Raw genomic sequence first — 13,730 nt, forward strand, 5'->3', positions numbered from 1 at the left:
ATAATGCCTGTATTGTTTTTGTCTTTGCGTAGGGGCCTTTGATGTGCCACACAACTAAAATGTATAGTACAGAGGATGGTGTCCAGTTCCATGCATTTGGCAGGGTGTTAAGTGGAACAATTCATGCAGGGCAGCCAGTGAAAGTACTTGGGGAGAACTACACATTGGAAGATGAAGAAGATTCACAAATCTGCACTGTGGGCAGACTTTGGATTTCAGTTGCAAGGTGCTTATTAACAATGTTTCAACCAATTCTTTGGATAGGTACCTGAACTAAATGGAAAATTCAAACATCATTGTTCCATGAAGAACAGATGAATTATTAATCCTTCCCTTTAACGAGGGAGTTCATAATACTTATCTCAATTCTTCAAGTGGAATCTAGGCTGAATACAGTAAGTGGAAAGAGGAAGTAAAGAGAAAAATAATGTTGGCAAAAAGTATGAAAGCAGAACAGCAATTAACTAAGGGAAACCAATAATCTTCTACCCACCTGTGATTAGTAAACAAGTAGTAAGAGATAGAGTGGGATCTGTTAGGAATGAAGAAGATGATGTATGCTTTGAGTTGCAGGGCAAGTCTAGAATGCTTAATAAGTACCCTATGTAAGGAAGAGGATGCTGACAAAATATCAATTGGATCATACTTGGTAGAGGTAATAAATGGGGTGAAAACTGATTAGGCAGAATGTATTGGAAAGGTTTGGCTATGCTTACAACATGAAATAGAAACAGGAGTAGACCATTCAGCCCCTCTTGACTGGTCTGCTGTTCAATATGATCTCCACTGACCCCATACTCCTTCATTCTCCTAATATCCAAAAATCTTTCAATTTCTTTCCCTAAGTATCGTCCTCTTAGGCAGTCCTTTGCTTCCAATTCTGAGGTGACTGTTCAGGTGATTTTGTGGGTATTGGAGATCCTTCCACAGTGGATCAGGAAATGCCTGATGTGATGGACGGGTGGGTAAATTGTGACACGGTCTGCTCCGTGTGCCATTTTTGCTAGACTTCTGTATGCTTCTGATGCAGGGACTTGAGGTTTTCAGTGCCATGTGAATACTCCTACTGACAATGAGCTTTTGTGGACCAGGCATTCCCAGGAATCATTGGGGACCTTGCATCTTTTCAAGGAGGTTGAGAACATCCTTGAATCATTCCATCTGTCCACCTAATAATCTCTTCTTGTGGCAGAGCTCGGAATAATCTGCTTCTGGAATCTGGTATCTGGCATGCAAATGATGAGGCATGTTTAACAAAGCCAGCTCTGCATAGTGGGGACCTGAGAGAGGATTTTACTTATTGGCTGCCTGTTACGGATCAGGTTGCTATTTGGTGAATGTCCCTTTAAGACATAGTACAGTAGAGTAGTGTGTGTGTGTGGTGTCATCATGACAGCAAGAAGACTATAACATGCTGACATTTTTGCTCAGTGAGTCGAAGAGAGAGACAGTGACTGCTGGTCTCCATAACAATGGATGAAGAACAATAACTGTGTCTGTCACTACAATCCATGCATGGATTTTTGGAGCAAACATTTTCTGTTTTTGACACCTGCATCCTCATTTATAAGGGGTCTGCTGCCTGATTAGACCATGAGGTCATGCATTGTCAGGGGCATTCAAAGTCACCCCAGTACTTATTCACCACTCGCTCCTCCCATTCTGTCACAACAGAGTCAGAGTTGTACAGCACAGAAAAAGGTCCTTCTGGCCTATATGTTTCTATACCGACCAAGATGCATATTCAAGCTAATCCCATTTTGTCATTAACCTGTAGAGGGAAACAGGTATTTGTGTGGACAGTCATGTCTCGAATGTCTTTTGGGGTGGCAGATACTTCGGAACAAAGCAGTGGAGATCATCAGTGATTGAGGGGTCTATGGGTTCCATCGTGGAACATTTGGATTTTGTAAATTCTGTCTATACTCTCTCTACATTTTCTCTTCAGTCAACGGTGGTTTTGCAAAAGCCTTTGCTCACGTTTCACCTTATGACTTGCTGAACTGAACTTTGAGACTTATTCCTAGACTTGGAGTTTGGGAATTTGCCACACAAACACTTTGAGTTTAGTTTTGGGGATTGTATTTGATATCTAACATTTTAACTTTTCTTATTATCATAAGTAGTTGTTAATAAAATAGTTTTTTAACACTAATACATGACTTGGTGTGTTTCTATTGTTGCTGGCACGTAACACTGCCATTCAAAGCTAAGTGGGTATCTGAGTAGCTGCCTGTCTTCCTAAGGCTGGAAAACAGGTCTTGTCACACCAGTGGATCTGGGAATGGCTCACTGTTATAGACTAACTCTCAATTTTACTTCTTTTCCCCTTAAATATTTAGCAAGTCATTCTCTGCTCCCCCTCCCCCTGCCCCAGCTGATTTTGTTTATTCCTAATCCAATGCAACATTTTCTGAATGCAAGGTTAGCTAATGTAACTACATCTTTTCTAATTTTCTAGTTTCATTCTGTCTGTAGGAGTTGCCTAAGTGGTATAAATTCACTGATTGGAAGTGCTTGGGTCAACATCATTTTGCGGTTTGGGCAGAACTGGGATTACATCTGGGTTTCCTGCATCATAGTGATTACACAGTACATCATTGCAAAATACTTCCAGATCTCCCATAAGAGACATGAAAGACAATATGTAAATGCCATTATTATATAGCATAGGATTTTAGTCCTCCAGTGTGCTAAGGTGGCTACGGTTATAATTTGCATGCTATATGACAACAAAATTGTGTCGATTATAGTTTGAATTTCTAGTGTATTTGTTAAGTACATATTTTTAATAAATAGAAAAAGGATTTCTCTTCAGATTGTGCAATCTTGAAGCAGTTAACTTTATTGAATCACTTGTTTATCTCTGATCTAAAAATGTTATGAATTATCCTTTAAGGTATCACATAGAGGTTAACAGAGTTCCAGCTGGTAACTGGGTGCTCATAGAAGGAGTAGACCAACCTATTGTAAAGACAGCTACCATAACAGAACCAAGAGGAAATGATGAGGTAACACATTTTAGTTTCATTTAAAAATACTGGTTGAAAATAAAGTGGTTTAATAAATCATGCTAAATTCTTTTTATAGAAAGGATAAATATACCTGTTACAATATACTTGTGCCTCATTGTCACTGATTAGCTTGGAACACTAATTACTGATACTGACAAATAACCTGACAGATGACACAATGGGGCTAAATTGCTCCAGGGTTCACCTAATCATCTGTGAAAGAGCTTTGGAAACAGTAGCTACTCCATTTTCTGAGCTAGAATTTGACTGTACCATGTATGCCAAGTTCCTCTGTTTTAAACATGAATGTGGTAAATTCTGTTTAACTAATGGCTGGACTTTGTGTTCATTCATAATTTCAGGCTCAGATCTTCAGACCTCTCAAGTTTAATACAGCATCTGTCATTAAAATAGCTGTGGAACCTGTCAATCCGTCTGAGCTTCCAAAAATGTTGGATGGCTTAAGGAAGGTCAACAAAAGCTACCCATCTCTAACTACTAAGGTATGAATGCAATACCATTGTCCAGAAAACATCTGTATATTCTCCAAAAAAAATGCATGTATCATTAACTCATAACTGACACCTAATTTCAGGGCCACGTTTAATTGTTTAATCTCTGTATTTCAGATAAATTGGAAGTGCTCTTTATTGATTTAGCTCATATTTACAATACTTACAGTGCAAAGTTACCCTACAGGTATTATCTAGAAAAGAAGTGATGGATCAAGGTTCAAATATAATAGAAAAATGTGAGCACTGTGCAGGTTTTAAACCCATTCATTTTATTGCTAATTTGTAGTCACAAGAAGCAGTCATTATTTTGAAATTGAGAAAAGGCTTCAAATTAAATTTGTTCATCTTACAAGTGACTAGCATTGTTTGAAGTTAAATATAATAAAATTATAGACTACCTGTTATAACCAAAATGCAGACTGCTGCACACATTTCTTGTCGTAGATGGATTAGGGAATGTGGATTGCAATTCAATTTTCAGCATAAAGTTGAAATGTGAACTGTATTTTAGAATGTGGTAGCTAACAATAGGAGCATTCAATATTTGCATTAGCTATATTAATAAACCAGATTCAAAGACTGCTTAATACTATGTCAGTCAGTGAAAGCAAAGTTTATCTGTTTCTAGTCATTGACATGAAAATGTTTATTTATTGTAGTACTTTGAATCCTTTTGCTTAAATTTTCTATCCTTTAACATTTGTGAGTATATGATGAATTGTGTTTTTCTGTTTACTAAAGCATTTGGAAAAATTATAAACTTTTGAATAATGTTCATTTGTATTATCAATTAGTAAGAATCTGATGATTCTACTGTGATTTAATTGGCATGGCATTGCTGTTGGAGAGAAAAGAAAAATGAGTTTTGGAGCTAATAATAGAGAAAAAAATAAATTGGTTTGAGTCCTCATTTAAAAAACCTGAGTGTTTTTGTCACTACTACAAAAGCAACAGCCATTTCCAACAAGTAATTTAAAAGGCAAATGGCATTTTGGCCTTCATCGCAAAGGGGTTGGAACTTAAAAATAGGGAGGTTTTGTTGCAATTGTACAGGGCATTGATGAGGCCTCAACTGGAATAGTGTGTACAGTTTTGGTCCGCTTACCCAAAAATGTAACATTTTGGAGGCAGTACAAAGATTCACTAGGCTAATCCATGGGATGCAAAGGTTATCTTACCAAGAAAAACTAATTAATTTGGGACTGTATCCCTTGAAGTTTAGAAGAATGAACAGTGACCTTATTCAAACATGTAAGGTGCTAAGAGTGCTTGACAGGGGAGATGTTGGGGTGTTTTCACCAGCAGGAGAGTCTTAAATAAGGGGATATAACTACAAGCTAAGGGGCTGGTCATTTAACTGAGGTACATAAGAATTGCTTCTCTCAAAGGTGCTGAATCTCTGGAATTCTCTGCCCCAGCAGGTGGTGAAAGCTGGATCTATAGTGGTATTTAAAATGGAGGTGGATAAATATTTGATCAAGGAATAGAGGGGTATGGAAAAATGGCTCAGAAGAGGATTTGAGGCCATCATAGATCAACCATGATCATATTAAATGGTGGGGCAGGCTTGAAGGCCCTAATGGCCTACTATTGCTCCTATTTTCTTGTGTACCTAATATCTTCCATTTATATGTTTTTATATACTATCTGGATTTTTGTAATATTTGCTCTCAAAACTGCAGTGGAATCATCTCTATGGTATTTCTAATGGAATATAATTATATTAACAACTACATTAAAATAGCACACAACATCTATCTATTTTAATTAAACTCAGAGCAATCTAAATTTTATCTCTTTCATCAAACGGTGAGGTGAGCTTTTTAACTCTTTACTAATAGTAATTGGTCACTTAACCGAGTTATTTTCTGATTTAAGGTAGAAGAATCTGGGGAGCATGTAATATTGGGAACTGGAGAACTCTACCTGGATTGTGTAATGCATGACCTCAGGAAGATGTATTCTGAAATTGATATAAAGGTAATGCAAATTCTCTGAAATTGTTACTCCATAGCTAACATATATTTATCAGTATTTTATACCAATTGTATGTGTTTCACGTAAAATTAATTGTTCCCATCTGCTAACTGCTTTTCCTTCCCAGGTGGCTGATCCTGTTGTAACATTCTGTGAAACTGTTGTGGAAACCTCATCTCTGAAATGCTTTGCAGAGACACCCAACAAAAAGTGAGTTGGAATCACCTTGTACAATTATAATACTGGGTTAGAGTAACTTTCATTACTTTTAAAGCAGAAAGTGAATCATTTTGTTTTACCTACAAGCAGTTTCTGTATTGGTTATTACGATGTTATTAGTTCATATAAAAAGGATTACTTAAACTGCTTTTACCTCAATTTTCACCACACATTTCCTTTTTCTCTTGGGTGGTGAATTGGTAAAAACTTGAGTTCCAACTGATCATTCCTCAGAAACTCTTATTTGCCTGTTTTGCTAAGTGTCTATTTTACTTGTCAAGTATAGACGACAAAGCCTCATTTTGTGGAATTCAGATACTCTTCAAGTCTACAGCTCAATATGTGAATTGCTTGATGTACTGGCATTGCCTATATTCATCTTTGAGTCTAGATTTCTGCAGAAAATAGGTTTTACCATTTACATTACTTTAAGGGAACCCCTTTATAATTGCAAAAGACTCAACTGAATTAGGTGGCGCAAATGAGTGTTTTCCCCACAGTACAAGCATAAGACAACCATCATGAGTTAAGGTATTGGCTGCAGGATAGCAGCATAATCCCTTTATAATTTGTTACCATATGCATATCATTCATCGAACAGTAGTCTACGAGTATAAACTGCTCCCAAATTGTGTAATGGAAACAATTGTAATCCTACCTGTATTTTTGTCTGTTGCCTGTAAATAGGCAATTGAAGGGCAATTGAGAGTACCTGAATACAGATAACAACACAGACAGTATTTCAGATCACAACAATGATTTTGCAGTAATGTCCTCAGTTTCTGACTTTGTATTTAGTAGGTAATTATCTGGTGTTGTTCACCATAAATATGCCATAGTTCCTTCCTTTGAAATTCAGGAAAACAATCAGTGTTCCAAATAAATGCTAATAATTTCCAAATTTACTTGTTAATGTTTGGTGTTAGAAATAAAAAAAACTGAAAGAGATCTAAAATAATTTTAACAATTCCCACATGTTAGAATAATCTACTTTAAAACAAAATCTTTTCAGAGTTTGTCCTTCTGAAATATTGTTCTTTTGAAATGCACTGTGCTAAGTGTCACCTCCTATATTCTCACCATTTTGGCGCTGTTACTGCAGAAAGGTAAATGGGAAAGAGGCTTTGGTTCTGGGCAGTTCCCGTGCACAATTAAAGAACCAACCTGCAGCAGTATTAGTGATCTGGCTGAAGTTAGCAACATGTTCAGGGAAAGCAGGAAAAAAATACAGAAGATAATAATTGAAAGTAAAGTTTCAAAAAAATGCGTGCAGTGTTAACAAACAAATTGTTGTTCCTTTCATTACTTTGTCTTTGAAAGGAATAAGATTACAATGATTGCAGAACCTTTGGAGAAAGGCTTGGCAGAAGACATTGAGAATGAAGTGGTCCAAATCACCTGGAACAGGTATGAAATGTCAGCTGTTGCACTTATGAGTGAGAAAGTGATTTCATTATTGATATAAAATTTTATACATCATAATTATGCACCATGACTTTTGGCAGTGAATTAAATCAAGGCCAAGAAAGGTCAATCAGCATATTTTACTTTTGAAGTATCTAAACACTTACTGATTTCCCCTTTGTTTTTGTACTTAGATTATTTAAATGCATTGGCTATCTCCAAGGAAGATAAATTATTATTTTTTTTATTTTCAGTTCCTACCTGAACAATACCTGCAGTATATCACAAGACTTTATTTAGTTCATTTAAGGCCTGGTGCTTAACTATCTTTACTCGCCACTCTAGAGCTCTTGATTTTCTTTTTTCCTCTCTACTTTTTCCTCTTACACTTTTTTGAATAGTCTTCTCTTGTTCCAATTAGCTTTGGTTTTCTAATGTATTATATTTTACTGCTGAAAAATAGTGAATATAACTGGTTAGACCAACCAACATCAACACTGGATGCTATAAAGGCATATTGGACTCATTGATTCATCAATAATATCTGGAGTATTTTGCCAAATTTGAGAGATCTATCAATCAGACTGCCCTTCAACATCCTGATGGTCATATTAAAATCATACCTATCTGCCAATATTCAAGGTTCCTCCATCATCATCCCTAGTTATGTCTCATTCCACTGGCAGAACAGAATCACCAGCAATGGCAGTATAGAGTTATTATGACACAGAAGGGGACAATTCAGCCTAGTGAGTCAATGACATCTATCTCTAGAGCATTCCAGCACTATATAGTCAGGATGGAGTGGTCCTGGGAGACTGAATCTTGTGATGTTTCATGGCATTAAGTCAAACATTTCCAAGGAAACATTCTGCTGATTAACACCTTTTATGCTTCCTCAGCCAATGAGTTAGTAGTCCCTTTGGTTGAATATTTAGAAGAAGCCCCAGGGGACCAGAAATTGCTGATTGAGGGACTTCAGTGCCTATTACCAAAAGCCATTGACCATGTTGGCCAAGTCACTAAAGTCCTAGCCACTAGCCCTGCAGCAGTTAGTGAACAAACTAATCTAGGGAACAACCTAATCTACTTGTTGGTCACCTGTTTATCTGTCACAAGTGTGTCTGTACATGATAGAATTGGTTGGGTTAGCCACCATGCATCCTTGTGGAATTGAATCCTGTCTTCACACTGAGGGCATCCTTTGTTGTGTTGGGTGACACCTCCACTGTGTTAAATGAGAGATTCAGAACAGAACCGGTAGTTCAAAGCTAGTCTTCATGAAGTATTTCATATTTTATTTTAAATTTAAATGTCACAGAAATCAGTAACCTCATGGCCCCAAGTGGCTCTCATTCTACCATTAACATCAAGTCAAGGGAACAAGTCTGTTTTTAATGTAAAGGAGCATGATAGAAGCAGTGGTATATGCACCTAAACTTAAGCTGAAACTATGCTTTGGGGTTGCATCCATGCTAAACAGCAGAATAAAAATGCACACAAATGAATATAGTCCTCATTTTTGGACTCCCTTCCTGGAAATTACTGCATGAAGTTTTCAAGTCAGTAGACAAAAGGCTGAGAATTCTGCATTAATGGCTTACCTGCTGATGCCATAAAACCTTGCCATCATCTGTGAGTCACCTCTACCACCTAGAGAAACAAAGATGAGGTGTGTGGGAATCCCATTACCTGTAGGCTTCTGTCCAAATATCTCGCTGTCCTGACTCGCAAGTATTATGCTGTTCCTTCATTATTACTGGATCAAAATCCTAGAACTCACCAGTATGATACATACTGAGAATTTCTCTTCATCACATGAAGTGAATGAAATAATTCAAGGTAATAGCTCACCATCAACTTCTCCAGCTAAGAGATTTAGGCCATCTCAGTAAGGCCTGCATCTCTTGAAGGAATAAAGTGAAAAAATAAAAACAATGTATGACTTTGAAACTGATACAAGAGAATTCCTGTTGGGAGAATCACACTAATATATCAGACCTCACCAGACTGAATGCTGTGGTTGAAGTGTGCTAAAAGATATGTTCAAATCCTTTTATTTACAGCATAGTGCTTGATCTCATTGTATATCCTCCATTGCTTTGTAAAAATACAATGTAGTCTCCAACATCCGTGGGCAACAAGGGGTGCAGGTTGAATGAGAATTGCTTAAAAAATTGCTGTACATCACACACATACGTTCTATGAATAAATTTCTAAATAAATCGCCGAACTATATACCCTTATATACACTGCAGATCTATATTTTAAGGCTAAGCAGAAGGCTAAACAAGCTATAACATCAAAAATAAATCAAATGTACTCACAATCACAAAGTGCCAAATCTACAACTGCACTACCCTTGTGTATAAACTTAAATAAACTAAAATTGTCTTTTCACATTTATTTTGCATAGAACTTTGAAATGAAATTGCCTAATTAAGGAATTTCTTATCTTTGCTGGTTGCATGGGAATTCTGGAAGCGTAAATATTGGATAGTATCATTGATTTTTCTGCATAAGCATCAGCTACCGAGTGAGAATAGGTCATTGTTTTCTTTGTGCTTTGGTATGGTTTCAAAGAAGCATTAGAAATATGTTGGCATAATTTGTTCACAAAAGAAATCATTACAATTTTATTTCTCTTATATTGCATTAAAAAGCCTTTAAAGCTATGTCATGGTGCATCTCTTTCTGTGCTAAACTGTAGGAAAAAACTGGGTGAATTTTTCCAGACCAAGTATGATTGGGATTTGTTGGCTGCTCGTTCCATTTGGGCTTTTGGACCTGATACTACAGGCCCCAACATCTTGGTTGATGATACTCTACCATCAGAGGTAAGTCCATCCAGGAAAGAAAGGGTCTTTTCCCTGATTGATCTATTTATTGTATTTTCATAGAAGTACAAGTGGGGGGAAAAAAAAATTAGCAACAGTAGCCCATCTGGTCCCTCAGGCTGCTTTGCCATTCAACAAGATACACCACTAGATACAGATTTCCAGTCAGAAAAACAACTGTTCACTACAACACTCTGCCTCCCATCACCCAGCCAATTTCAGATCCAGTTCACAAACACGCCTCTGATCCCTTCTGCCTTAACCTTCTGGACCAAGCTACCATGCAGGAGTTTGCTTCTCCTCGTCTGTTTTCCCTTTATCCACTACTTAGTCCTCCTTTGCAGAATTGTAAAATGCTCACAATCCTTGGGCTTTTGTTTTTGTCAACTTTCTAAGCCAGAGGGATCTTGGGGTCCGAGTCCATAGGACGCTCAAAGCAGCTGCGCAGGTTGACTCTGTGGTTAAGAAGGCATACGGTGTATTGTCCTTCATCAGTCGTAGAATTGAATTTAGGAGCCGAGAGGTAATGTTGCAGCTATATAGGACCCTGGTCAGACCCCACTTGGAGTACTGTTGCTCAGTTCTGGTCGCCTCACTACAGGAAGGATGTGGAAGCCATAGAAAGGTTGCAGAGGAGATTTACAAGGATGTTGCCTGGATTGGGGAGCATGCCTTATGAAAACAGGTTGAGTGAACTCGGCCTTTTCTCCTTGGAGTGACGGAAGATGAGAGGTGACCTGATAGAGGTGTATAAGATGATGAGAGGCATTGATCATGTGGATAGTCAGAGGCTTTTTCCCAGGGCTGAAATGGTTGCCACAAGAGGACACAGGTTTAAGGTGCTGGGGAGTAGGTACAGAGGAGATGTGAGGGGTAAGTTTTTTTTTACTCAGAGTGGTGAGTGTGTGGAATGGGCTGCCGGCAACGGAGGTGGAGGCAGATACGATAGGGTCTTTTAAGAGACTTTTGGATAGGTACATGGAGCTTAGAAAAATAGAGGGCTATGGGTAAGCCTAGTAATTTCTAAGGTAGGGACATGTTCGGCACAACTTTGTGGGCTGAAGGGTCTGTATTGTGCTGTAGGTTTTCTGTTTCTTAAGTCCACGCTGCGTCTCACTGCAATTCCATCAATGCCACCTGACCTGGAATGGGTGGTTCTAGAGAGAATTATTTGAACTCTTTGGTTCTGATTATAAGCTAGAGGCTGGGCATTTCATTGGAAGCTGACTACAGCAGGGCTACATTGGTGACATCAAGCTTTATCTGCCAACCAGTTAAAAATCCACCAGTAAGATGATGAAAACCCATGATGGATGTGATGAACCGTTCTGATGGCTGCCATGACAACTGATGTTAGCTAAAGAAAAATAATTGTTTTCTGGAGCTGGCAAATTATGTTAACCATTTTTTCTTGCTAAATTTTTAACTTAATAGCAACAGCACTTGCGTGGAGTTATACCAGGGCTGCCATTGATAATTATTTATAACTGATCCAATTATAGGTGGATAAAGCACTTTTGGGTTACGTGAAGGACAGTATTGTCCAGGGATTCCAGTGGGGAACGCGAGAAGGACCACTTTGTGATGAACGTATGTATTAACTAACGGGTATTAAAAGCAAACACCTTTGTTTCGTATTAAAGTGGTTTGAATCATTTTCAAAATTGAAGCATGTGAAATAGGAAATGCCTTGTTATTGTTTTATCTACTTACAATCGGTTTATTTATTGATTCCTCAAATATTTGACACCTGCACACTTAACTTTGTTGCTAGATGTTGGCATGCTGAATTGCAGGGCTGAATCAGTGTAAATTGTGGATTATAATTAAGAAAATGAAGTAGATTTTCTATTGCATTTTCTGCCAATAGAAACCAAAATAAAATGCAAGTAAGCTTGGAGAAAATTTTATTCCAACAAATCTTGGGCTGTGTACTTCATATTTAATAATATTAGAGCTCTAATCTATGAAAGGCCACAGTAGAAAATGAACTCTGACTTGTATACCTCTATATTATGCCAAGTGAAAGTGGAATTCATTTGCTTCATTGAGGGAAGGAAATATTGCAAAGGCAGCCCTTTGGGGATTTTGCCTCTCCTTATAATGAATCTTATTGTATCAATGACATTGATCTGTGAACAGTTACAAGCTAAGAGATCCAAGGAGTGAGACAAGCACAAGATAGTTTGCTTGCTCTTACTGAATCAGTAACGAACTTCATCCCATCACAGGGTCAAGAAAATTTCCACCCTCAATTGAAAAATATCTGAACCCATTTTCTAACCTAATCAATGTCCAGGGCTCCACAGTGTGACATTAAAGAAAAAAAATGCATTTATATGGCACATTTCACTGTCTCTGACCATCCAAACGCATCTTGCAGGCAATGAAGTACCTTTTGAGTGTAGTCACTGTTGCAATGTAGAAAACGTGATGACCTATTGGTGCACTGCAGCTCAGACAATACAATACTGATCAGATAATCTGACTCTCCTTCACAGCACACCCAAAGTGCCACGCTGAAGTGTCTGGTTAGATTTATTGTGCTCCAGTCTGCATTGTTAATTGTGCCTCTTATTAATTCTAAGTAATACATATACATATGCATTGTAACTATGATTAGGCCAATCTCCTGCATGGTATTGGAGTCCTAGTACTGCTTGTGCTGTCCTCTTCAGTGTTTTTAGGCATCCATAGGAATAAACTAATGCCAATGCAGCACTCCCTCACTGTATTTGACATAGATCATGCACCAATATTCTCCTGATTCGCTAATAATAAAGTCTGAGAGACTCTACTTCCAGAGGAGTTTTGGTCTCAGTTCACCTGTGTCCATGAATAACAACAATATGGCAATATATTTTTATAAAACTTTAACTTAATTAAAAAATGGAAGTGTTGTAGTATTGAAATTCTAATGCCTTGTTTCACAGTATAAGCTGATGTTAATGTGCAGAATGTACGTTGAAACTTTCTTAGTGTTTGTGTTGTTTCTAAACAGCAATTCGTAATGTGAAGTTCAAGATTCTAGATGCAGTGATAGCTCAGGAGCCATTGCACAGGGGTGGAGGACAAATTATTCCCACAGCCAGACGAGTAGTATATTCAGCTTTCTTGATGGTAAGCATTTCCATTCAACATTTTGTCACTTTGAGTGCTCAATTATTTTGCAAGATCATTGTCACTTGGTTGGTAAGATTACACAAAAGCATACAACATGAATGTTGGAATTTGTTTTACTTTTGTATATTAAAAAATTACTTTTATAATTGCTCTTTTAGGAGTGAAATTGCTTATAGATTTTATTTGTGAGCTGAAGTTTTTTTTTCCTTATCTTTTTTCCATTACCTCACCCAAATGACTGTTGGTTGAGGCAGTGAGTTTCGCTGTTTCTTTGCAGCTGAGGCTGATCTGAAATTGACACAAGTGTAATTTCTAGCAGCAGTTATAGGATAGCAAACATAAGTGAGATATTTCTGTGTTGAAATTTATTCATGTTAACAATTTGCTAGTGCATTGGATTGTAACATATCTACTGAAATACTGTATGTCTTCTGTCATATGTTGGTAGGCTTGCCCATAAATAATCAATTTTTTTTTATATAGGCCACTCCTCGTCTCATGGAACCTTATTACTTTGTGGAGGTGCAAGCACCAGCAGACTGTGTTTCAGCCGTGTATACTGTCTTAGCTAGGAGGAGGTATGCAGATTAATTGGGTTCCTGTCATGTTTTAATCTTTGTTATAGATTTAAAAATAGACCA

At 37.5% G+C, this 13,730-nt stretch overlaps 1 protein-coding gene across 2 annotated transcripts in view; it reads left to right on the forward strand.

Moving 5' to 3' along the window:
- Positions 1-13,730, forward strand: part of eftud2 (elongation factor Tu GTP binding domain containing 2) — a 42,786-nt gene that overhangs the window by 25,470 nt on the left and 3,586 nt on the right. For both annotated transcript variants that reach the window (XM_052038746.1, XM_052038745.1), the window contains exons 16-25: positions 33-226; positions 2,900-3,011; positions 3,377-3,517; positions 5,408-5,509; positions 5,634-5,716; positions 7,046-7,132; positions 9,840-9,966; positions 11,469-11,556; positions 12,968-13,086; positions 13,573-13,667. In XM_052038746.1, the coding sequence (XP_051894706.1) occupies positions 33-226; positions 2,900-3,011; positions 3,377-3,517; positions 5,408-5,509; positions 5,634-5,716; positions 7,046-7,132; positions 9,840-9,966; positions 11,469-11,556; positions 12,968-13,086; positions 13,573-13,667 (1,148 nt within the window). The remainder of the gene's footprint in view (positions 1-32; positions 227-2,899; positions 3,012-3,376; positions 3,518-5,407; positions 5,510-5,633; positions 5,717-7,045; positions 7,133-9,839; positions 9,967-11,468; positions 11,557-12,967; positions 13,087-13,572; positions 13,668-13,730) is intronic.

Source organism: Pristis pectinata, chromosome 25 (genome assembly GCF_009764475.1).
Source record: "Pristis pectinata isolate sPriPec2 chromosome 25, sPriPec2.1.pri, whole genome shotgun sequence".
Taxonomy (NCBI): Eukaryota; Metazoa; Chordata; class Chondrichthyes; order Rhinopristiformes; family Pristidae; genus Pristis; species Pristis pectinata.